The following is a 26,190-nucleotide window of genomic DNA, read 5'->3' as shown; positions in this document are numbered from 1 at the left end:
TAATTGGGCTTAATACAAACTTTCACGTAATTGTGATTTTGCCTATGGATTAAAAGGTGTCTTTAAAAAAAAAAAAATCAATTATTTTAACTTTTCACATGATTATTGATTTCCATCGAATTAATATCATTATTGCCAACTGAAGTGGAAAGTTAATGCTGTTGTGAATCGCGAGTAGCCAAAGTGACATAGATATATGTCGTTTAATACACCAACCGTAAGTCATGTAAACATTTCACGCGCTCACCTTAGCATTAATTTGGAACAATAAAAAATCATATAAAAAATTAGAATAATTAAAAATTTATATATTTGAAGGCATAATTTTTAATTCATATGCAAAATCACAATTTAGTGAAAATTCGGATATATAAATACAAGTGTTAATAAGTAAAAATACCAACATCTATTGTAATTAAAAAGAACCCATTATCGGCTTAGAGAAGCTATCCCACATAACATAGGGTAAGGTGCCCATCCAAGTCTGAGTGAGCCTACCCATTTATGATTTATAGAGTCTTTTTACATTAAAAAAAATGCTCATGTCATATCGAGGTATCGCAGAAGAGAAAACCTTGCTAGTACGGGGAAAAGAGTTGACTAGTGAACTCGTAAGCTCATTCATTTACTGCTAGCTACAGAGGTGGGCATAGTAAGCAAAATCATACGAAAAGATAAAGGAAGTGAAATTTCGTACGCAAAATAGCCAAATTAAGGGTCCGTTTGAGTGCGTGGTATAGAAATGAAGGTATTAATTATATAGAGATAATTAATCCATATTTTGTGAGTTTAGTTATTTAAACTATTGTCTGATGACCACTAAATAATGTATGTATAACTAGAATTAGATGTTTGATAGGTTCTGCTAAAATAATTTAATAGATATATTAGATGTTGAAATTACATTAATACAAGAAAATGACAAAATTATCCTAAGCATAATTGGGGGGGGGGGGGGAAGAAAAAAAAACCAGTGATTGAAACCCCCACCCCTTGTGCAGCAGACTGCAGACACCTTCCCCCCAGCCCACCCCCCTTCTACCCCACCTCTTTCTTCCTTCTTCCCCAGGCAAGTTACGCATCCCCCATCTTTTCTCTGCAAAAAAAAAAATTCGCAGCCTTCTTCCCTATAACGCCGCCATACCCCCAACCAAAATTCATGTTTTTCGTCGCCCTCACCCAAAATAAAATCGTGTCCCGTCTCCCTGTCGCCGTCGCGAGCAACTCTCATCTCTTCCCGGTAAGCTTGCACCGGCCCCTCCTCCCAAAAATTACGGCCGGACCACCCACCCTTACCTCTCTTGTCGGTAAGCTTGCACCGGCCCCTTTCAGATTTGTATCGAAAGCAAATAAATTTGGCAAAAGAGAAAAGCATTGAGAACAAAATCTTTACATGCCCAAAAACAGAATTTTGCAGATTTTACCTTCAAGGGGATTTGACGAAAATCTCATCAAAGGACTGATGAATTCATATTTTGAAGTAAATTGAGGGATAAAATTGTAAACACAATTTGTTATCTTAAACACTGTTCATCGCAATATTACTGATCAGGGGGTGAGGGTCGGATGTGGTTTCTAAGATGAACAGTGTTTTTCAGCGGGCTCAGAGATTAATGCGGGCCTGGAGTATTATTAATAAAGCCTATCAAACTGTGAGAAATGGTGAGAAATATAACATATCTCACCTATTAACCCCTATCAAACATAAACACGATAATGGAATGCACGCATAACAAGTAGTGACATATCAACAAATAACATTACATTCTTGAACCGATAACCATCTTTCGACTAACCTAGCATGCTCCGTCCCTCAGGACCAACAACTCGGGAATGAGAAAAAACGATTGACTTTCATTTGGTATTTCACTTCTCTGATATCTTACTGAGTTTCCCCCTCATCTCTTTGCAAAATGCCGCTCCACGGTGGTAAAGTCTCATCTTGTGTGTTCTATGCTCACTCTTTCTTTCCTGGTGTTAAATAGAATCAAAGCAAAGAAGGGAATGCTCTTTCAATCGCCGCATGTCCAAGAATCAAATTATGTAGAAGTCCTGGTAGAAGCATCGAGTGAAACTGACTTTTGAAAGTAAGTAATTTGTTCCATTGATTAATCATCTATAATTGTTCACTCTTATAAAAGCTTGATCATATGCCCAAATTATAGTGAATGGTCTAATATACCCTTGAATGTTGATGCATTATCATTGTTTTTTGTGAAAACTCTTACACTTTTCTTATACAAGTACAATATGTAAGAAAAACAAACAATTATTACTCCATCCGTCTGATTACAAATATCCCACTTTCCATAATGAGATGTCACATTGCAAATGTTTCATTCCTTTTTTGGCAACATAGTCTCTCTCTATACTTAATATTTAAATAATTTCCACCAATCCACTTTATTTACTAATTACACATTTCTTAATCTCTGTGTCCAAAACCAAAAGTCATGAAACATTTGTAATAGGACAAAGAGAGTATTTTTTTACTGGTGTCGGTTAAGACTTTTGAATATTTGGCAGCTTTTTTATTTTAATTATTAAACTATAATTTAAACTCTCTAATTAATCCATTAATTATGAAAAAAAAATATATGGTTCACCATTAAATTAAGCCGGCTACCTCGTAATATTTGGAGAAATAAAGTTGTGCATATATCCAAAAGAATCACCTAAATACACCTCTTCAAAAATTACTAAAAACCCGCAAAATTAAAACATTAATCTATTCCATATATCAACAAATACAAACTGTACTAACTCCAAAAAATACATATATTTATATATAGTCTACATTAATCTACATAATGACAATATAGTATAAGTCTCTAACACACGCAACTTTCTTATTCGATAGGAAGATATCTAATTTAATGGAATAAACATACAATAATTTCCCTCAAAAAAATGAAATGAAGGGTAATTACAAGTGTCCCAAAAAGCTCACGTCGATGGATGTGTAGTGATTATTTTATTTTGGAGGAATTGAATGAGCTGGATTCTCCATCAAACTAAGCCGATCAAGTCAGATTCTCTATACAGCTAGAATCTTGAATATCATCCCTTTTGCTTTCCAAATGTGAATAAAATTTTAATTTTACACATTCGATAGGATAAAACTGCCGGCTTAAACTTAAAGAGTGTGTAAGCTTCGAGGAATTTTCATAGGCGATGTTTCCAATTTTTTAACTACAATTTATGTCAGCTTTCACAACTAACACCTCAAGTCAAACAAAAACGTCTCTCTCTCTCTCTCTCATTAGTTTCATCTCGACTGTATATTTTTATATATAAAGAAGGCGAGGAGTTCCATATTTCCAGATACATAGAGTTTTTTTTATCATAGGCTTTGGGCTCTCTCTCTCTCTTGTTGAAGCTCATGGGAACTGAAAGCAAGAACGACGATTACACAAAAAATGTAAGTTTCCACATATATACCATGTTTGCGTTACGCCAACATTCCAAACATGTCCTTTTTTTCTTTTTCTTTTTCTTTTTGGAATACTCGAGGTATGCTGTAGCTAAATCCAACATGATTACATACCGCACCAACCTCCTTCTTCTTTATATCTTTCGGTTTCATTTCGAAAAATATTGGACTTAATTAACAACTGCGGATTTATCTAATTGTAATCTAAATCTCTCTAGATTAATCTTTTCTTGTATGCTTGCAAAGAATGAATTGTGGAGCACACAGCTACACACAACGAAGTAAGTCAACACCACATAAATTTTCTAAATCACGGCAATCTATATACATGAATTGAACATAACCCTTCTGACCTTTTCTTTGCTTGGGATTCCATGCTTCCTGGTTTCAACAAATTCTTATATAAAAAAGTAGGTAAATTTAGTAATAAGGATAATTTATGAGTCCCCCGTTGATTATGGGCAAGTAGAGCCAGCTGTAGTGAAATTGGACTCAATTTAAATGGTTTTCAAATTTGATAGCATGTGCTTGTGCTTAGACTATATGCCCTCTTATCTAAATCACAATAGTTGACTTCTATATTCAACTATTATTACGTTTATTTTTCTTTCTGTCTACTCCCTCCGTTCCGCGAAGCTTAAGCATTATTCATTTTTGATTTGTCCCATGAAGTTTGAGTGCTTTCTTTATATGATAATTTTTTTTTCTTTTATCCATCTTTCCACTTTTTCACCTATCACACTTAATACACAAAATATCAATTCCTTAAAATTTGTGTAGAAAAGAATTGCTCAAACTTCGCGGGATAGAGGGAGTAATTTATACTCCCTCCGTCCACGAAATGAGTACCCATTTGGGGGTGGCACGGGTTTTAAGAAATTGATTAAGTGTGTGTAAGTGGAGTAAGGGACCCACTTTTATTGTGAGTGGGATGTGTGGGGTACACTTACCAAAAAAGGAAATGAGTACTCATTTGATGGACGGACCAAAAAGGAAATATGGGTACTCATTTCGTGGACGGAGGGAGTACTATAAAGCTACTGAATCTTGAGTACAGACAAGACAGACTTTTCGTCGACACCTTTTTCCAAGTTTTGAGGATATTTTTTACTTGGCCTAGATTCCTTGGATGTTTAAAAGTAGATGCAACTGTGTGAATTTTAACTTATTTGAACCCCCACTGCATATAATGTGATTTAACTTCACTAGAATTCCCTTAATTTATATTTTTCCCAACAATTTTAATTGTGCAAGAATGATCAAAGTAGTATTACAAACCTTTTGAGTGTACAAATGATGATTCATTTATACATCATCAATATTCAATACATACGAAAAATCTTATACATAATATCAATAATTTGATTTTGTGATACGGGTTCGTTAGGCCCACCAAATTTTTAATGAAAAATAGGTAAAATTATACAAAATGATATGGTCTTCATGAGAACCCTTTCGGTCTGACCGAATAAAACGACGACATCATACCATCTAAAAATCCCACCAAATGACTAAGCATTCTGCAGCTGAAAGTATAAGGGGACATTTTTTAACTAACACTCAAAGTTGCGGGTTTTGGAATAAAAAATTAAAGTTAGTCAGAGAGGCTGTTTTTGATAGGGAAAAAATTGTGCAGGTGGATAATCGGACAGCAGAAGAGAAGGCAATCGATGCGTGGTTGCCTATCACTTCTTCGAGAAATGCAAAATGGTGGTACTCAGCTTTCCACAATGTCACAGCCATGGTTGGAGCTGGGGTTCTCAGTCTCCCTTACGCCATGTCTGAACTAGGATGGTAAATATTCGTTGTCATCATCACCACAAAATACTTGAAATCTGTATAATCCAACGCGAATTTTTCAGGGGGCCTGGAGTAGCTGTGATGGTCATATCTTGGATCGTCACCTTCTACACGTTGTGGCAGATGGTTGAGATGCACGAAATGGTACCTGGCAAGAGGTTCGACAGATATCATGAGCTTGGACAGCATGCTTTTGGAGAGAAGCTCGGGCTCTACATCGTCGTACCTCAGCAACTAGTTGTTGAAGTTGGAGTGGACATTGTGTACATGGTCACAGGAGGGAAATCACTCAAGAAATTCCATGACACGGTCTGCCCGGAATGCAAAGATATCAAGCTTACGTTCTTTATAATGATCTTTGCCTCTGTCCACTTTGTCCTCTCACATCTGCCCAACTTCAACTCCATTTCTGGAGTGTCTTTGGCTGCCGCAGTCATGTCCTTGAGGTATAGGAAGTTTTTACTCAAAATACCAAGTTAATTGAATAAATAGTTCTAAAGTATCAAGTACCTGTAAGATTTTGATGGTCACATGATTTTGTCAACTGTGAAGCTATTCCACGATTGCATGGGGGGCCTCGCTGAAAAAGGGTGTTCAACCAAACGTGCAGTATGGTTACAGAGCCACGACCACGGCTGGTACTGTTTTTAACTTCTTCAGTGCTCTGGGAGATGTGGCTTTTGCCTATGCTGGTCACAATGTTGTCCTGGAGATTCAAGCCACCATCCCTTCAACACCTGAGAAGCCTTCCAAGGGACCCATGTGGAAGGGAGTGATCGTTGCTTACATTGTTGTTGCGCTGTGCTACTTCCCTGTGGCCTTCATTGGATACTGGATGTATGGCAATGAAGTATCAGACAACATTTTGATATCACTAAACAGACCGACTTGGCTCATCGCCATGGCTAACATGTTCGTTGTGATACACGTTATTGGAAGCTATCAGGTGAAACTCAGTGTTCTCTCATTCTTGTGTTATTCTTCATACATATATCAAAGAGAGTCACTAACTCCCATATGCTACATATGTATCGATGCAGATATACGCGATGCCAGTTTTTGACATGTTAGAGACAGTCCTAGTCAAGAAACTAAGGTTCAGGCCAACCTGGTACCTCCGATTCATCACCAGAAACATCTATGTTGGTATGTTAAGCTACCGCGTTCACTTCTTACTAGTTGCATTGGTTTTGAAGTTCAAACTCCATTCTGTAAGTTGTTCGTTATGCCACCTAAAAGGAACTCTATCATATTGACGTTTCAGCATTTACAATGTTCGTTGGCATTTCATTCCCTTTCTTTGGCGGACTCCTCGGATTCTTTGGGGGATTTGCTTTCGCACCAACCACATACTTTGTAAGTACAACTGAACTGCTTATACCATCTGTACCTTATAGATTGAATGTCTTCTGTTAACATAATAACTCAAATCTTCAAAACATTCCTACAGCTGCCTTGTATCATGTGGCTTGCTATCTATAAACCAAAGAGATTCAGCCTATCTTGGATCACTAACTGGGTGAGTTTCAACTCATTATATCTTATGTTCTTACAAATCTTTCTTATTACTAGCTGATGGTTTTTGTGGTTTTCGGAACTCAGATTTGCATCATTCTCGGAGTCCTTTTGATGATTATAGCACCAATTGGAGCACTAAGGCAAATCATACTACAAGCAAAGGACTACGAGTTCTACTCATAAGCATTTAGTCTCTAGAGTGTTGTATCTTGTTGGTTGAGAGGGTGGATCAATGGGTTTTCGGATAGGATAAAGTGAAGACTCCTGGAAGAATTTAAAGCAAAGATGGATGTGTCGTTTGACTAGCGAGGGATGGAGGCCTCATTAATTGCCTCCTCCAGGCTCCAACAATTTCAATGCTCCCAAATTTATGTCTGAATTTATTGTGTGTGTATAGACCTGTTTGCTGATGTTCTGAACTTATAGTACCTTTGTGAATGGACGGCAGTATTACAATACCAATTAAATACAATCATATGCGAGCAAATTACTATGTGGCTGTTTTATTTTAAATTCATGATCCAGCTTACTTCCAATCAAATGATTGACAGATAGCATGCTGCAGAAAAGGCAATGCAAGACGTTCACCATTACTTAATTACAAGCTCATTTAGGGTGTTTGTTTTATATTCATACATAACAAAAGTAGACAGGAAACACGAGGAAAGCATGTATTATGATATCCTCAACTTTTTAGAATACTACATTACACAGACAGAGAGAACAATAGACAACAGAAAATATATAATGAAATAGGATAGAAACAGAGTAATATCATATTTTAAAGGCTCTGTACCTCAAAATCCGAAACTAGTACTATAAAATTGCCTTTAGCTGGCGAAGTGCTCCTCAAAATTCTAGTTCCTCACTTCAGGACCCGCTCATCGTTCGCCAAGCTGAAAAGATAAAGCATATCATATTTGCAATAGAGTACAAGATAATAAATTGTGGATGGAGATATCTAAGACTGCTAATAATGCATACAAGAAAAAATCTTGTCCAATATGAGCTTGCATCTCTTTATGGTGTCAATCCCTATGAATTCTCATTAGACATTACGACACCTTCTAAACCCAGCTCAAAGATTAAATTGTATTACAACCTAAAACGACACCCAAATTGTATATAGTTACCATCGCTCATTGGTGATGACAGTACAAAGTTCCGAATCTTGAACTGGTATGAATACCGTTTACCTAGAAAGACTTGTCTGTGTCATTTGGTAGCTGCAAGAAGCATTGCAGCATTGTCTGATTCTATGTAGCGGTGCCCTCATAGATTCTTCTTTTTAACAGGCAAACCAAGATTAATTCTAGGGTTAATTGCATGTAAATACACCAACTTTAACCAATATCCATTTTTGACGCGCACTTAGAAAAGTTCAATTAAAGACATAAACTTTATTAGTTGTTCAATTTTGACTCCGATAAGCCACACAGACGTCATGTAGACGCCATGTTGTTTCCGGTAAGCCACGTAAACACCATGTCATTTTTTAACTTGGAAAAAATGAAATTGAAGTCAAAATTGAACAACTAATAAAGTTCATGTATTTTATTGAACTTTTCAAAGTACGCATCAAAAATGAATTTTGGCCAAAGTTGATATATTTACATGCAATTATCCCTTAATTCTACTATGTCCTAATAGATTTGTTCCATGCCATATGACAACTACATAAGAGCCATTTTGTAGTTTCCTCTATCTTCACTCCATTTCTGTGCTGCAACACCATGGCAATGAAGGACGCAGACGACAACAATGTTTCTATCCCTGCTTCAACACCAGCAGATGGAGAGACATACAGAGCAACTAAAGTAACTGCCACTCTCTCTCCATAGAACATATATTATACACTTGGTTTCTTTTTCTTTTTTTTTGATAAATTAATAGTATTAAATTAAGAAATTTAAAGGTCGCGTCACAGGGGACTCGAACCCAAGACCTTTGGCATTGGGCATTAACCCCTTACCGCTTGACCAACACACGCACACCATACACTTGGTTTCTTACACATAAAAGATCTGGATCACAAGATCCCCAGAAATTGTGGTTTCACACAATTCATCATTATTATAATTATCTGTCATAGAAAGAATGTGTTAAGAAAGTTGTGGAGAACTTGAATGCTATCAACTCTAAGCTTCTGAGAGAGTTCTAAGTTCTAACATCCAAAGTTTAATATTTCCATCCTTAATTGAACATCTTTACACTCCAGTTCCATTACATGATTCCAATGTTTCTCATTGCTAATTACAGAAAGATTATCGGTCAGTGGAGCAAAAGGCAATAGATGACTGGCTTCCAATTACTTCATCGCGGAATGCAAAATGGTGGTACTCAGGCTTTCACAATGTTACGGTCATGGTTGGAGCAGGAGTCCTAAGTCTCTCGTATGCCATGGCAGCTCTGGGATGGTACGCATGCCTTCAACTCGAGGACAGCTTAGTTTGTTTCAATTACGCTTAAGCTTTGGTTTTTGGCTATAATTTGGTCTCAAGCTTTGATTTGGTTAAATTGGATGACTAATCAAGGATCTAACTGAACCAATGAAAGCTTGAGGATTCCATTATAACAAAATACAAAGTTTACAAAAGAAATGAACATTCAGAGACCTATCAATCTATCGTCCTTTATATTTTCGTTTCTCCCATCAATTTTTTTTCCTTATGCCATTATATGTGATTTTTAGGGGGCCGGGAGTTGCTGTTCTAATTCTCTCATGGATGGCAAATGGTTGAGATGCATGAGATGGTACCTGGAAAACGTTTTGACAGATACCATGAACTTGGCCAGCATGCATTTGGTGAAAAACTAGGCCTTTACATGTAGTACCTCAGCAATTGATTGTTGAAGTTGGTGTCAATATAGTTTACATGGTAACTGGAGGCAAATCACTGAAAAAATTCCATGAAACTGTGTGTGGAAGCTGCAAGCAAATCAAAACTACTTACTTCGTAATGATATTCGCCTCTGCCCATTTTGTTCTCTCTCACCTGCCAAACTTCAACTCGATATCTGGGATATCTTTAGCTGCAGCAGTCATGTCTAACGTAAGTGTTCAGTATCTTTGACCAAGCCCTCCTCAATCTGAAACTAATGCAGGATCACAAAAGGTAAATTTAGTAAGAAAAGTTTATAATGATTAATGTTAGTAACATTCTTTTCCAAATATACAGTTACTCAACAATAGCTTGGACAGCTTCCCTCCACAAGGGAATCCAAGAGGGAGTTAAGTGCGGCTATCCCGCAACCAGCAGAGCTGGAAAAGTTTTTGACTTCTTCACTGCCCTGGGGGAGGTGGCGTTCGCCTATGCTGGTGACAATGTGGTGCTGGAGATTCAGGCAACTATCCCTTCGACACATTGCCTACTTCATTGTTGCATTGTGTTACTTCCCTGTTGCTCTTATCGGCTACAGGATGTTTGGGAACCAAGTCCAAGACAAAATACTTCTCTCGTTAGAGAAACCTGCATGGCTCATAGCAGCAGCAAACATGTTTGTGGTTATCCACATTATTGGAAGTTATCAGGTTCACTTTTCATTGCTTATTTGGCAAGATTTTATATTTTTCTACCACTTCGAAGACTTGTAAACTGGTTTTCATTTTTTCTTATGTTGGACCCATTCTCTGCAGATTTATGCCATGCCAGTTTTTGACATGATTGAAACTGTGTTAGTGAAAAAGCTGAGGTTCAAACCAAGTTTCTCGCTTCGTTTAATCTCATGTAACATCTATGTAGGTAGTATTACAAACCAAACCCACACCTTTGCTAGTTTTGAAGTTTTCATATGCAGAAGTTTCAGTAAACTTAGCTCTAATGTTTTCCACAGCAATTACTATGTTCATTGCTATAACATTTCCATTCTTTGGCGGGCTGCTGGGATTTTTCGGAGGTTTTGCATTTGCCCCGACAACTTACTTTGTAAGTCATTCTGTAAACTCAATTCTCAATACTGCTTTAGCTAGACAGACATAATTGGCTGAGTCTTGAATTCTCTCTATTTCAGTTGCCCTGTGTCATGTGGCTTGCAATCTATATAAACCATAAAGATTCAGCTTATCTTGGTTCACCAATTGGGTAAGTAAAACACAAAGTCTCTAGCACTATAAATAGAATACCTATAATGCACACTAACGATTCTGCTTTATATTTCAGATTTGCAAAATTCTGGGACTTATGCTAATGATACTGTCACCCATTGGAGGCCTAAGAAATATAATCCTGAAGGCTAACGACTACGAATTTTACTCTTAAGCACTTTCACCCCTTCTTTAGGAGGGTAAGACTGTAGTATCAAAGACCGCTCGAGGTGAAATAACAAAAGTGGTGCAAAATTGCCTGCATATAGTCAGCCATCAAGAAATCCAGCCAGAGAAGCATGCACTGCATATGGAGAAACATGTATTTGCAGGAGGATTTAGCAACCACAAGATAATTAAATACCCTGGGGAATAATTTTATCATGGACATTTGGAACCATCAAACATTTCAGTGGCATTGCAATACTTCAGATGTTTTAAAGTTATGTTTTTCCCTTGTGATTATATTGAAACTGAAACTCGACTATGCCCTTCCTCAAAAGTAGAATGATAAAACTTGATTAAAAACATAAGTATTAAACCTGCACTTAGGGGATTAAGTAAGTCAAATTAACTCCTAGCTAGTAGGATATGCAAAGGGAATTGTTTCACTAATACACTATATCACGCAGAATGTAACACATAACACACACACACACAAAGAGATGCGCATTCTACTAGCCAAAATGCAACTTGAGCAAAAAAAAAATTATGACGTGTGATTGTATAACTAATTGTTCTCAGAAGGGAACCACAAGAACATAATTATGAAAATACTTTAAGCAAGTCAATCACAACAAAAAGGTAAACCTACTCTCCACCAACAAAAAGAAAGATTCTCCTAAAAATACGAGAGCCTCCACATGTGGCCACCAAACCAGACTTGTTTAATCACTTATAATAATTTAAGTTTTGACAGCCATCAGCAACACTAATTACTCATTCACAAGCCATATCTATTTCGGATTTTCACCATCAAGATTCCCAATAAACATTAACAACTGGAGGAGCAGCCTAAACAGAAATACATCATAAGCGAAAAGGATTACTAGAGAAAGGTTAACATAATCATAAAATCATAACAATAAGTCATCACATTGTCATTGCAAGAACCAAGCTCATGTTACATAGAACACATAATGTGAGAAACCCTTCTCAGGAAAGACACTAACTTTGCCACTATCTAACCTTCTTTTCAGCTTTCTTCTTGTCTTCTCTAAAGAAGACAACCCAAAGATTCACAATCCACAATATACTAACTGAAATGGCCGTGACGACAACAAGGAGCCACGAAATCCAGACCCATTTGGGTATCACAGCATCCGCGGCCCCAGTCACATAGAATGCAAACATCCTATACACAAAATAAGGGCCGACGAAACCCCTGACAACAGAATAGAGTGCATAAAACGGAGGAGACAAAAGATCAAACACCTTAGCTGCAAACTCCACATCCGACTTCCTCGCGCTGGCGAGAGTCCAGACGTTCTGGCAGAAGCTCGTGACCTCAGCGAGCACCAAGAGCACGAGAATCGCGAAGGCCCCGTGGTAGACGACGTAGCGGCAGGTGACGAAGACGAAGAGCGTGGCCAAATGGTGGCCGATGAAGAGGACGTCGGTGGGGTAGAAGATGAGGTAGTGGACGAGATCCATCAGGAAATACGCAATGCTGTAATCCAAGACGAGATTCTGGAGCGGCGTGTTGGCGGAGTGGAAATCGCGGGCGGGGTCGGAGAGGATGGCGCGGGCGGCGAGGAACACGGCGGGCGTGCCGTGAGCAAGGGATATGGCGCAGCTGGAAGCCTCGGGGCGGAGCTTGGAGGCCCAGCTGCGGAAGAGGACAGAATAAGCAATGAGGTAGAGGATCAAATAGCCGGCGAAGAAGAGGGAGAGGGGATTCGAGGTTGGCGGAAATTGAAGGTCCATGATTTTGGGGAATTTGAATTGGGGTAAACCTAATTGGGAATATGAGTTGAAGGATGGTGGAAAGATGAAGAAAAAGTGGCGGGGTCTTGATTATGGTTGCGGTGGCTAGGAATTTGAGGGAGGCGGCGGCGGAGTTGGTCGAGAAATAGAGGTTTTGGAGCTGCACCCAAACTCAATTGCGTATTCCAACACGCTTCCATTATCACCTCACTTCACAAAATCATTGAGATTAGGTCACTCTGCTTGTTCAGCTCAAAAACGAATTTCAGGATAATTACCCTACAATAATTGCAGAATACAATAATCATATAAAATACTAGATTCTCCTCGTAATTGAAGAAACATCTGGATTCTCGATATTAATTATATTACAGTTCATAATTTTCTCATTTGTTAAAGGAGCATTTTGTAATTATTTTCCATTACATATGTATATATTGAGTGAAATACTAATTGTGTGTTTATTTACTTTTACAAATATATATATTATAGATTGAGTGAAATACTACTTGTGTGTGTTTATTTACTTTTACAAATATATATATTCATTATATTCCTTGAATCTTTATGAAAAAGTATAATACATTTTCTAAATATTAAATAAATATCCTTAAGGGGACATCAAGCCGTACGAAAGAGTGAGGTTCAAGGATCAAACCCCATCGCTCCTTCTCAAAAAAAAAAAATCTAAAATAAATGGGGCAGGTAATTGAATTTTGCGAAGGAGTGCACGCAATTGTAGTACATGGTCAAAATTTTGAACAAGTCAACTCGAACAAATTTGAAATTACTTTCCACAAATAACGCCATAATTATTTCAGAGATATAAAGAATTAGATTTTTTTTTTTTTTTTTTTTGAGTAACTACCTTGATTTCGAGAGTTCTACTTTTTTCCCCTTTTCTTTTTCTGGATTTTTTTTTCTTTTTTTTTTTTAAGTTCTTTTTCTGGATTTTGAGTATAATCGGTATGCATCCACCAAACACGATAAACTTACATTTTGCAATAGAAATATGCAAATTCAATTTGCAATACTGCAAAATTAGGAGCCAATTTTCACCACACCATCATATTCATACAACATAAAATCGGCTACACGTATTCCACACTCAAATAATGTTGGATCTCAGACAACTAGTTTCTAATTTCTACCATCTTCGTAGATTTTTTTTTCTTTTTTTTTTTGTGATTTTCCGAAGGTGAAGAAGACTAAGAATATCGAGTCCAATGAGTAGTATTCGGTGATGGATCTTGTTTCTTGCAAAGTAGGCTAATCAATCTCACCTTCCTCTACATCTTGTGTAGTAGCATTGGGATCGGCTGCTGGGGGCTCGGGTTCGTCGTCGTCGTCGTCCATCTTCATGTACAATCCAAGCTGTTCCAACGGATTATTGCTTCCGAATTTGAAACTCCCAAACCCATCCTGTGAGTCCTCTGGGCTCATTTCATCGACTGAGCTAGCTAGTACTAGTTGCTCGGGAGGGGCAGTCCTTAGCATTTCTAAATCCTCGAGAAAACGCGAATTCTCGTTGATCTCAACCGTCTTCTCCATCTGCATCATCCCACAACAATAAGCCTTCACTGAAAAGGATAAGAAATAAGATTCGAGTTCGTGGTGGTCAAAAACTTGGCTGACCTTGAGCAGCGCTTCTCTCGCTGCTTCTCTCTCGAGCTCCCTTCTCCTTTTCTCTTCAGCTGCAGCTTCAGCTTCAGCCCGCTTACGAGCATCTTCTGCAGCTTTGGCTTCTGCTTGCAGCCTAGCCTTCTCTGCTTAATGAGAAGCAAACATGATAAAATTCTTTTGTTGGAAAGTAGTGTCCTCATCCAGAATTATACGAATTATACCTCTCTTTTTGTGCATCTCAAGTTCCTCTCTTTCACGTCGGAGTTTCTCAGGGTCCATCTTTTCATCCTGTACAGTAATTTCAGGAAACCACAGTCATGCTGCTGAAACTAAAAGGGTAACATATGAGAAGATTTTGAGAACCCCCTAACCTGAGTTAGAGTTTTCTCTCGAGCTTTTAGGATTGTGTCCAAAAATCGGTTCTTCAAGATAGCAGCCCTGTACAGCTTGTCTGGGGAGACTTGCCTGTCATCTTGTGCACCCTCTACTGACACGTTCGACAACGACAGATAAGAAACAGCAAATATTTACATTGCCAACCCATCACACCGAGCTCTTACCATCTACTTGACCATCTGAATCGCTCGAGGAAGGCTTCACTGAACCATGTTCGAGGTGGTCCAATTCACTAGCAGATGCTGCAAAAGAATCAGGCATCTAGTTTAACCAGCAAATCATGTGCTAGCAGAATTCATAATTAAATAAGTGAAGAGATCATAGAAAAGCTGGCTCAACATGCATCATGTCTGAAATTACTTCTCAGCATAGGGCTACAATTAATATTTCAACAAAAACTTGTGTGATTGGCCTAAACTATCATATACAAGACCCTGATGAATGCTATGTGTATTTTATAAGCTGAGAGAGAGACTTCATGCAGACTCATCTCCAACAATGAGGATGGGCCACAATGTGTAATGGGACCATAACAAGAGGTTAAAAACATAATCTTAAGGAATTTAGCGATTTTTGCATAGTGTTCAATATGCCCTAAACACTACAAAGCCATTGATGAAGGTCTCAAGTATGGACGGTGAACAAATGCCTGGAATAATTCATCTATGGTGCCACAGACACAGTAAAGGAGGAAATTGCCAAAAATGTCAGGCCCGGAAATTATAAAGAGATATGGGATCAATGTCATTGATGCTAAATGGGAGAATCAATTGCATCATGATTTACACGCTGCGGCATACCATCTAAGAGGGGGATGGAGAAATTAAGAAGGGTTTATTGTGTTGCATGGAGAAATTAAATCCAGCTGATGAACAATTGCAAGCTAATCATCAAGTGGATAACTTTCGATCGTGTTCAGGGCTTTTTGGGCAAAAGAAGCATTGGAAACTTACAAAACAAGAACCCCCTGGTAAGCTTCTCACTAGCAATATTAATTAATTATATTCTTTATGATCCTAAAATACAGTAGTTGCTTTTTATTTGGTTCCCAATAGGAAATTGGTGGACTTTCAAAGTTTTGCTGTCAAAATATTGAGTTCATGTTCAGCTTCAGCGTGTGAACATAATTGGAGTATGTTCAACCAGGTATTTTATCTTTTCTTTTCAATTGATCTGCTGTACTTATTTGTTGTGATCAATAATTATGTAATTATAATTTTATAGGTTCACACAAAGAAGAAAAATCGTTTGACTACAAAAGCGCAACTCCTTGGTGTACATCATGTACAATAGGAGGTTGAGAGGAAAACACGTCAAATTGACAAGTAGGGGTAAAAATATGGACCCACTGGGAGTTGATCATTTGGCCTCTAACGATGAATGGTATGTTGGTAATGAGAATGAGGCAAACGAAAATCTTCCAACTGATATGGTTGCAATTACACAAATGATTGAGGGAAATACATCTTCATCAAGGATAAGCAAGAAGAGCACAAATTCAAAAGGTAAACTTCAATTACTAAATTCAACTGAAAGAAATTTATTATTCTTCTTCTATTCTTCATATATACTTATATTGAATGTAACTTAGAAAAAATACGAGAGGCATGCATTTGATCGATGAGGAACAGAGCAAGGAAGAAGATGAGCATGAGGATGAGAATGATGATATTGAACAGATATATCCAACAAATTTGGATGGAAATAATGATGAAGATGAGGATCTTGATGATTGAGATGTTTAAAATTTTAAATATTTGACAAACTGGAGAATTTGGTGTTTTTTAGATATTTTCAACCTTTACTTTGATTTAAGACTTATAAAACCATAATTTAGTATTTATTTTTATTTCTATATGGTGTTATTCATTGGTTAAAATTATTTGTGCTTGGTGTGAGGCTTACACCTCAAACCACCTCAAGGCTTACTGCCTCGCCTCGACAAGAAAAAATGCCTCAATCCCACCTTAAGCTCTTCACAACATTGCTCGATTACAAAATGAAACCAAAAGATCCCGAGTCCAAGCAGCTATTTCCCCATCACCCCCAAATCCAATTTGTACATTGCCTGTGTTATTACTTAAAGCAAGTAGATATCTTCATAGTGCTGACTTTCAGGATGTAGAACAAAATTTTCAAAGTGCCTCAAAAAACCAAATCAACCCATCAAATGAAAACTTTTAGATAACAGCAAAACATCCCAAAATCCCACCAAGAAAAAGCCTCTCCCCCCCCCCCACCTCTTCCAGCCAGTCCAAGAAAAAAGAAGTAAAAGAAAAATCCAGAACACTTACGATGTTCACCAACCAGCTCACCGGTGTCACCCTTTTTAGCTGAATCTGCTGTGTGACATGTTTCATCCTGGAATACCAACAAGCAGCAATTACTGCCTCAGAACTTATATGCACTCATTGATCAAAGGAGAACAACGGTGCAAGAAAGAAATAAGAAGGAACCTGTGCTTGCTTTACAGCTGAAGAACCCTTGGAGCATTCAGACCCTCTATCAGAGTCCGGACCTGCAAATTTAAAATATACCAGGAATATTTTAGGGTTCACCTAACACAAATCATTAAACTTTTCCAAAAAAAAAAATCACTAAAGGTACAGAACTAACATGCCAAGTCCCAAAAGACCATGAACATGTAACACATGTATAAAGGAAAGAGTGTTACAGCCAATGCTCGGAGGCACCTAAAAAGTTTAGAATGTGAACAGTAACTGCAATTGCAAGGGAAACAATATCTAACACCTCAAGCACCACAATAGTTCAAAAATCTCATATCCACACTTAGCATATTTCCCAAGAACTAAACTATCGGAAGTTCCAAAAGGAAAAGTAGTTAATCAAATTAGGAGTAGGATGTTCTTTTATAACTCCACAATATCACTTGTGGCATCTAGTCGAAGTTGGACCCATAATATTAATACATAGCTACAGGTTTTGAGGAAAGAGAATATATGCCTGATGCCATCAACATAAGCAAGAGAATTGGACAGTTGTATCATCTTTACACCATATACACTCATAAGGATTACTAAAAAATCAAGCTCTGGATATAAGTCCTCATCACCTACCTATATGTCCAGATATAAGGATTACTGAAGGGGGTCTTTGGTGAAAGTAGAGCAAAGGGAAAGAATCAAGAAAAGGAAAGGAAAAGAAAAAGATGCATGGAATGAGTCTCAATCTTTCGACTTGTTTGCTTTCAACACCACAAATGGAATTGAATTCCCCTTGATTTCCTTGACTATTTGTTTCAACAAAGCGGAATCAACTTTGACAGCAGTGGCGGTGTAGGAGGGGGGTGGTGGTGGTGGGGTGTGGAGGTGGAGGAGGTGGGTGCGGTGGTGGCAGGGGATGGCAACAGTGGTGGTGTGGTACTGGTGGGTGTGGTGGCGATGGCCAATGGGGGGCAGTTCGAGGTGGGGCTGGCGGAGGATGGAGTTATGGACCCATGGTGGTGGTGGATGGATAACAGGAAGGATACAGGGGAATCCAAACCCCATTTAGAGGTGAGGAATGAAAAACCGTCAAATGGGGAATCCAAATCCGAAATATGGGGAAGGAATCACTAAAAGAATTTCAACCAAACACTCACTATGAGATTCAGGTTCATGGTTCCTAGTTCCCTTTTTCCAGACTTAAATGGGGTGTTGGGGTGAGACCAGTCAACGAAGCACAAGCAGTGGATGGCAAGATTTAGTGCATCAAGAAAATTATAATTACCAATGGGAAAAAGAGAGATGTAGAAGGATGAAATTTTATTTGAAAAATAAAATATTGTACTATTTCTCTAAATTGTTTGTGAATCTCACTTAAAACACCAAATTATTGTGCATACAAGTGGGCAAATATGAAATCTAGTAATAGTAAGTCCAAAAGTGTAAGCCACAAACAGACAATAGAATATTAATCTAACATTTCTGCATTGAAACTAGGGAAAGAAACCTCTTAAGCATTGGACCTCCTAAAGCGAGGCATGCCTTTCTGGGTTTCTCCCAAATAACCTATCATATTGAAGACTCTAGATAGAGGAACAGTTCTTTAGAAGCAACCCATATAAGTCACAAGCCCACATCATTCTACAACGAAATCATACCAGTGTTAGAAATACAATAGAGGACAAATGCTTTATTTTGTGTTAGCATGTGTCAAACACTTGAAAACAACGCAAATACATGCACAGTTAAACTTCTTCAGGAACTTGTTCACAGTAAACAGTAACCACACAGATTAACAATTTTGCAACAGAAAAACATTACATCCAAGGAAACAGACATTTCAGATCACAATGAATTAAGCTAGCACATAGGATCAATTAAAAAGTTAGAAAAAATGTATCACAGACTGTATTTGCTAGCAGAAAGTCCTGATACAATACTATAAATCAAATAATATTCACTAATTGTGTATTCAGATCAACCTGCTTCATTATATTCTTCAGCTCTGCCCCCAACATCTTTTTCAATCAAAACTGGGGGATAGCTAGTTACAGGAGCCTCATTTCCTCCAATGTCAACATCCTCGTCAATGGGATCGTTATCATTGCCTTAAGATAGTCAACATCACATATTAACATCAAATTAGCGACATGCCAACTTCAGAGAAGTGACACTTAAGCATAGAGCCAATTTTCAAAAATTAGAACCTTTGTCAACTTGCAGTGACGAATTGCTAAGCCCTGATACATTTGGGAGCTGAAACAGAAATGAGAAAACCATAGTTAGTTTTAATGCTAAAACAACACATACATACTCGAGCAGGGTCTTCACAATGAAGGACAAGAAATGAGCTAAAAGGATAAAATAAAATACCTCAATCTCACAGGCCTCAGATCTGGCAAGGTTCTTCTGGTTATCTGGTAAATGTTCATCTAAAAGCTTCCTCAAGGTAAATAGAGTGTCATCACTAAGATCATCGATGTCTATCTCAATCTCATCCTCTCCACCATCACCTCTATTTGAGGTTTGTGCCCTCAGAAAATCAATGACGGCATCTGGTAGGTCCCCATCAATACCTTCCAATTCCATGCTCAATTTATGCTTGTCCTCATCTGTCATCTTCCTCTTTGTAGGTTCTTGTATTACTTCATGCTGTCGTGGGCTGAGCTTCCTCTTTTTTGATGGGGCCAATGTCTTGGCCACTCCAGTTTCCTCAATACCCCCTGATTTTTTAGGTGCTGAATTGGAAGTAGTCACCACAAATTTCTTCTCAATAGCTTTCCACCTCGTTTCAAAGAACTGACTAAATGTCTCAGCCAGAACGTGGACGTCACTCCCAGGTGGATTGTATGTCTTTGCATTGGTAAAAGTAAGTCGGACATCTTCTAGGAATTCCAAAGGATGCGAGTACTTCCCTGAATTGAGTTTGCTCTTAACTGTTCCCAAATCCATGGGGGTTTTAATTATAGTAAAATAATCCGGAATGTTCAGTTTCACCACATCGACAGGTGAATTGAATACCCAAGCAAATTGTTGCGACATCAGCTTCTTCAAGAGACCTTCACACTGCTTAAGTGTTGCATTGTTAGCATTCACATGTGAGTTGTCGCTTGCTGATTGAAACCTTCCTGTTATACCCCGATTCCAACCCCGAGCTTTTTTCCCAGGTGCAGAATCCAACATCGCTGATTTTTTCAAGTTACCCACTTGCAGCCCTTTCTGTTGTCCATTAGTACAAGTGAGAATATCACTAGAATTTGACTTTGTAAATTTATTTACAGTAGTTTTTTTCTTCTGCGACTCAACTTTATTTTGGAGAAGTCGAATCTGCTCAAGCTCCGATGTCAGACGAAGCACCAAACTCTTCCTCTCAAAGGAAGACAATTTGGACAATGGAATAATTTGTATGGGTACAGTGAAACCATCCCTCGAGGCTGAATTCAAATCAACCCATTTTCTCTTAGACGCAGAAGAACCATCAACTGAGTCAATCCGTCCCGAGCTGCCAGATCCTTCAGATTCATAATGTGGAGCAACACTAGCAGAATACCCAGGGGGGAATCTATCTTTCTTGGCCATCATTATACCGCTATGCCCACTTATACAGAATTTGTTTACTCACTAGTGCAGCCAAAATAATCTGCATAAAGCATTGGGGAAGAAAAAATTGCATTCATTCGATTTCAAAAACTGTAGATGTAACTTTTCAAGATTGCTTACACACTTCCATCTTACACAAGATTTTACTGATCATTTTCTAGTTTTTGGCGGAAGAAATTCAATAAATGACTCAAACAAGTCTCAGCTTGCTAACGACAACTAAACCTAATTCCACAAGTCAGCAACACTCCAATAACCCGTTTCAGTCCAATCCCTCTGAAAAACCTCATGATTTTACATTCCTCTCGGATATACAATTGGACTGAGCCGAAATATCTCAACTTCAGTAACACAAGCTCGAACTAAAAAAAAAAAACAATTACCTTGGAAAAAATCCAATCCTCAATCTCGAGCACGAGCAACAATCCAGCAGCTAATGCCCGGGAACGTACGGAATTTTTTGGTATATACAGCACAATTCACTAACTTACAGTAGAGAATTCAATAAATAACATAAGAAGCGTATGAACGGGAAACCCTAGATCGAGATTTGAAAATTCGGAACTCAAACTAAAGATAAGTGAAAAAACAAAGTCGTAAAAGTATAGAAACACACAGTAGTTTGGAAACCCTAGAACAAAAAAACTTCGACTGGATTAATGAGGGAGCCCCTAATCAAGCGCGCCAGTCGCCGAGGGAAAGCTACCCGAAGCTTCGGAACTCCAAAGGGAGTGTGTATATCTATATCTGTAGTCTAGTAGATAGAGAGAGAAAGTGTGCGCAAGCAATCACTCTTATTTTTTCTAGAGAGAGAGAGAGAGAGGGAGGGTATCTTTGGGTGTGGGCGGCTGGTCGTTTACTTATAGAGAGGCGCTCACAAATTTCCACCGCCATTGGGAAAATCAGAGGCGTTGATGGATGATCCAACGGCTGTAGAGGTGCGTGAATGTGAGCCGCAAGATCTGGATCTAAATAATTATGCACTAGAGAGGAGTCTAGGTCCCGTGAATAAGATTTACGTAAGCCTTGTTTGGCATTGTGTTTAGAAGCTTCCTCTCCCTATTTAATGGACTATTTAATCATTACTAACGTAATTTCTGTCCGGTAATTATTCTAGCTATGGCATAAACAAAAACACAAAACTCTTTTTCTTTTTTGGAGAATAAAAGTAAAACTTTTTACTTACTCCCTCCTGCCGTCGTTTCAGGGACTCATAGGGTTTACGAACTTTAATAAAAATTAATTATATATTTTATGAATAAAAAGTTAAGATTATAAGAATAATAATAAATATAACAAACTTCAAAAGTAAATTAGAAAGATGTTTTGGAGATCATTCAAAATAGAAAGAGAGGAAGATGTTTGAATAATGAAGGGATATAATAAAATTAAAGTCATCAAATAATAAGTCTCATTTAGATGATTTAGATGATAGTGTGCGTAAGTATTAGAAGTATTAATATGATAATTAGATTGTGTATGATGTAAGATGATAGTGTTAATTTGTTACTCCCTTGATTCCCAAAAAGCTTGCTCCAACTTCCTAATTTCTATTTTTGTACATAATTCTATCATAAATTTTATAATTATACCTCTTTAAATACTAATTTCGTCTTTATAAAAAGTAATCATTTGTAAATGGCACGAATTTTAATAAAGTAGTTGAATGTATTGTGAGTGGAGTAAGGGTCTCATCTTATTGTGAGTGAAAAACTTACTAAAAATAGATTGGATACATTTTATGAGGACGGACGAAAATGACAAATTAATATTCCCTCCGTCCGCCAAAAGTGGGGCACAATTACTATATCGGGCGTCCGCAAAGAATGTACCACTTTCCTTTTAAGGAAATGGTCCCACCATCCACTTTAATTTTTTAACCTTACAAACACTCTTTATTTACAAAAATACTCACTTCAAATTCAATTTCAACCACATATCTCATAAAGTGGTGGGACCATTTCTCCACTACATCAAAATCATCACCAATTTTATTAAATTCCATGCCCAACTAAAGTGCCCCACTTTTGGCGGACGGAGGGAGTACATTTTATAAGGACGAAGGTAGTACTATTTTTATACATGACCCCCTCATCAAATAATTTTTTACCAACTTTTATTAAAACTCATGTCGTTTTCCTTGGGACAAACTTTTGAGGGACGGATGGAGTACAATTTTTATTGATCATTATAGATCTTTTCTTGAGTTTGAGGACGAGGGATTAGATTTGTACTTCGAAATTAAGCTTGTGGTTATTATATGCATACTTCATTTCATAAGAGTGTGCAATTTTTCTCATTTTAGTATGTTCTGTCATAGTGTGTATTTTTTTTTTTTTTTGAACACTATCTTATTACAAAACACTACAATAAAATGGATCACTTTCTCCACTTACAATACATTTACCAAACATTTATTAATATTTGTACCATAAAAAATGATGCGCACTCACTACTCTCACATAACATTTATTAATACTCGTACCAAGTGATGCACACTCTTAAGGGACGGAGTGAGTATTTGTTAGGTAGGGCTGTCAAACCTTGCGGGCCGGGCCAGCCCGGCCCAACCCAGCGGGCCTAGGCAATTTTTTGGGCCGGGTCGGGCCGGCCCAAAATTTCAGCGGGCCTCGAACAATGAAGCCCAGCCCGGCCCTATACGGGCCGCCGGGCGGGTCGGGCCAAAACGGGTCAAAAATTGATAAATTAATATATATATATATATATATATATAGTTCCAAAAATTAATAAATTAAATCAAATTTAAAGAAAAAAATTGAAGACAAATTCGATGAAATAAAAATGGCCTTAAACAATCTACATCTAAATTACGTAATTTACTAAAATTAAATGTAAACAAATATGACTAAAACTAAATGTAAACAATATGAATACAAGTAAAAAACAAAAACTAATTGCAAAAACAACAAAAACTGAAAACGATTTATTCACAAATGAATTAATACAGTAATCAAATCAATTGGAATCAAATAACAACCACAAAAAATAATCAAAAATAAATAAATCTTTCAAGTAAAAATAATTTAATATTGATTGTTGATTGCTAATTTAAATCCTAAGTTAGACTTCGACTCATCATTGTCGTCAATTGAAGAAATGGACTTAGATTGGGTTGGGTCCATTGGGATTGGCCGATTGGGATTTGGGAGGAGATATAAATTTTTAAAAATTTTCACCTTCTATACTGACGGGCCGATTTGGGCCCGGAAGCCCGACAGGCTTTTTGGCCCGCGGGCCGCGTGACCCGGCGGGCCGCATGGGCCGGGCCAGGGAGGCCCTGATTTTTTTGGGCCTTGGAAATCCTAGCCCAGCCCGGCCAAAACTACGGGCGGGTCGGGCGGGCCCATCGGGCCGGGCCATTCTTGGCCCATTTTGACAGCCCTATTGTTAGGGTATGATCATGCATGCACACATAAGAAGCGGTTTTATGCAATATTAGAAAAGCTAAAGGATTTAGTTGCAAAAGGTATAACATAATCTGTTATTCATAATCCACATGAAACATTTAAAATGCAACAAAAAAAGCTATCAAAGGCATCCAATGAAGAATGTTGAGAGATATGAAATTCCATCACACAAAATGTTAATGTATCAGTCTGCGGCTTTATTACTCTCTCATCATGTTGCAACAGATGATTTGGCCCAAATCAAATGAAGGAGGCATCAATATGATCAATCGAAAAACCACTAGCCACGGCAGCGCGACTATAGGATGACCGAGGATCAATTGATCCCCGGTATTGACCAACTGTAATGTGCCTGAATCCGCATTGTTGATCCACGCCGAAGTGGATTTCTTCCACAAAGTGTCGAACAATACCAAGACTTCCTTTGACATCTAAGGTCTTTATCCCGGCCTGCAGTCCAGTTAAAATCAAGATCGTGGAACGAATGTAACCGATAGGATATGAGATTTTGTTAAAAAATTTCATGTTAGTCTCCAACATAGGCAGGTCAGTCCCCGGAATCAAACAGACATCAAGCAGGCTGCTGTACAGTTGGACTGCAACCCGAAAATAGTCCCCAATGCTCAAACCTGACCTTATACTGTGAACATCCCATTGTTGTTGCCAAAACCTTCTGTTATCCCGGAATCCCAAAGCATCCCGGAATCTCAAAGTCGGCCACACGTGTTCCATCACACGGCGAAGACCAGCAGGAAGATCATCCTAACAAAAACGGTAAAAAATGTTAATTCAATATAAATTTAAACAAAATATTAAAAAAAAAAAAAAAAAACTTTCAACTGAAAATATGTTTTCGATGGGCTGTTTATGCAGATCGTTCAGCTCAGCAGGCACATTCGGCCATAGGCCATGAATGAGAAAGCACTGGTGTTCACTAGACCATTAGAGCATAGGTACCATGTCATGGAGGAGCTGTATTTGAACCTTAAGTCCATTCACAACAACAGGTACATCAGGCCGAAAATGAGGTGCGCGCATGTGCATCATCCTGCAATAATAAATATAAAAATATTCAAAATATGATCACAAACTAGAGAATTACGATTCCAGACAGTAACACATAACTAACCTTGTATGTAAATCATAAGCAAAGCTACACTAAACTACAATAACCAGACTGAAAATAGATAGAGTTAAACAAAATAACCAATTTCAAATCAAGTTTGTGGCAACTAAGCTCATAACATGAAGTTTCAGCCAGAAACTTCTGTCCAATCCAAATGTGTGATTTCAGATATTAAACTGTACATTATAAGAACAAAATCTGCACAAAAACTAACCTGGTATGTAAATCAGAATCAAAGCTACACTAAACTACAATAACCAGACTGAAAATAGATAGACTTAAGCAAAATAACCAATTCCAAATCCAATCCAAATCCAAATGTATGACTTCAGATATTAAACTGCATTATAAGAACAAAATCTGCACAAAAACTAACCTGGTATGTAAATCAGAATCAAAGCTATACTAAACTACAATAACCAGACTGAACATAGATAGAGTTAAGCAAAATAACCAATTCAAAATCAAGTTTGTGGCAACAAAGCTCATAACATGAAGTTTCAGCCATAAACTTCTCTCCAATCCAAATGTATGATTGCAGAGATTAAACTGTGCATTATAAGAACAAAATCTGCACAAAAACTAACCTGGTATGTAAATCGGAATCAAAGCTACACGAAACTACAATAACTAGACTGAAAATAGATAGACTTAAGCAAAATAACCAATTGCAAATCCAATCTAAATCCAAATGTATGATTTCAGATATTACGCATTATAAGAACAAAATCTGCACAAAAATTAGGGCAATATGTCGAAAAAAAAGCTGACAGTTCAATGCCAACTGAATCGCTGCCAATACCATCCTATTT

The 26,190-nt window shown here is 37.7% G+C and overlaps 3 protein-coding genes and 1 pseudogene across 4 annotated transcripts; 2 read left to right on the top strand and 2 right to left on the bottom strand.

Moving 5' to 3' along the window:
• Positions 1 to 3,356: 3,356 nt before the first annotated feature.
• LOC130987421 (lysine histidine transporter 1-like) lies at positions 3,357 to 7,244 on the top strand. Its single transcript, XM_057910952.1, has 8 exons — positions 3,357 to 3,421; positions 5,070 to 5,227; positions 5,296 to 5,679; positions 5,786 to 6,179; positions 6,274 to 6,379; positions 6,498 to 6,589; positions 6,684 to 6,752; positions 6,836 to 7,244. The coding sequence occupies exons 1-8, from the start codon at positions 3,383 to 3,385 to the stop codon at positions 6,932 to 6,934; spliced, it is 1,341 nt and encodes a 446-aa protein (XP_057766935.1). The 5' UTR covers positions 3,357 to 3,382; the 3' UTR covers positions 6,935 to 7,244.
• A 126-nt stretch (positions 7,245 to 7,370) lies between these two features.
• LOC130987426 (lysine histidine transporter 1-like) lies at positions 7,371 to 11,567 on the top strand (annotated as a pseudogene).
• A 313-nt stretch (positions 11,568 to 11,880) lies between these two features.
• LOC130987433 (TLC domain-containing protein At5g14285) lies at positions 11,881 to 13,208 on the bottom strand. The gene has a single exon (XM_057910974.1). It carries the CDS (start codon positions 12,759 to 12,761, stop codon positions 12,015 to 12,017), a length of 747 nt encoding a protein of 248 aa, XP_057766957.1. The 5' UTR covers positions 12,762 to 13,208; the 3' UTR covers positions 11,881 to 12,014.
• Positions 13,209 to 13,745: 537 nt separating this feature from the next.
• On the bottom strand, positions 13,746 to 21,659 carry LOC130987412 (transcription factor GTE8-like). 2 transcript variants are annotated; one of them, XM_057910938.1, is made up of 11 exons: positions 21,208 to 21,659; positions 19,598 to 20,864; positions 19,432 to 19,480; positions 19,207 to 19,332; positions 17,237 to 17,298; positions 17,075 to 17,141; positions 14,945 to 15,022; positions 14,756 to 14,871; positions 14,606 to 14,672; positions 14,397 to 14,527; positions 13,746 to 14,312 (listed from the first exon to the last, which is right to left on the bottom strand). In XM_057910938.1, the coding sequence occupies exons 2-11, from the start codon at positions 20,804 to 20,806 to the stop codon at positions 14,031 to 14,033; spliced, it is 2,187 nt and encodes a 728-aa protein (XP_057766921.1). In that variant the 5' UTR covers positions 20,807 to 20,864; positions 21,208 to 21,659; the 3' UTR covers positions 13,746 to 14,030. The 2 variants fall into 2 exon arrangements, with proteins under 2 accessions (XP_057766921.1, XP_057766919.1); XM_057910936.1 differs by having other exon boundaries at positions 14,756 to 14,868; positions 21,208 to 21,658.
• Between the last annotated feature and the right edge of the window lie 4,531 nt (positions 21,660 to 26,190).

Source organism: Salvia miltiorrhiza, chromosome 6, assembly GCF_028751815.1.
Source record: "Salvia miltiorrhiza cultivar Shanhuang (shh) chromosome 6, IMPLAD_Smil_shh, whole genome shotgun sequence".
NCBI lineage: Eukaryota > Viridiplantae > Streptophyta > Magnoliopsida > Lamiales > Lamiaceae > Salvia > Salvia miltiorrhiza.
Note: the sequence above shows the minus strand (reverse complement) of the source record. Positions and strands in the feature narration are given on the sequence as shown.

Excerpts from the sequence above, each read along its gene's own strand:
- LOC130987421 (XM_057910952.1), top strand. The coding sequence starts at position 3,383 with ATGGGAACTGAAAGCAAGAACGACGATTACACAAAAAAT. Across the intron at positions 5,228-5,295 it reads GCCATGTCTGAACTAGGATG|GGGGCCTGGAGTAGCTGTGA; the intron begins GTAAATATTCGT and ends CGAATTTTTCAG. Across the intron at positions 6,590-6,683 it reads TCGCACCAACCACATACTTT|CTGCCTTGTATCATGTGGCT; the intron begins GTAAGTACAACT and ends ACATTCCTACAG.
- LOC130987433 (XM_057910974.1), bottom strand. The coding sequence starts at position 12,761 with ATGGACCTTCAATTTCCGCCAACCTCGAATCCCCTCTCCCTCTTCTTC.
- LOC130987412 (XM_057910938.1), bottom strand. The coding sequence starts at position 20,806 with ATGATGGCCAAGAAAGATAGATTCCCCCCTGGGTATTCTGCTAGTGTT. Across the intron at positions 19,333-19,431 it reads GTCACTGCAAGTTGACAAAG|GCAATGATAACGATCCCATT; the intron begins GTTCTAATTTTT and ends GACTATCTTAAG. Across the intron at positions 14,673-14,755 it reads GAGAGAAAACTCTAACTCAG|GATGAAAAGATGGACCCTGA; the intron begins GTTAGGGGGTTC and ends ATTACTGTACAG.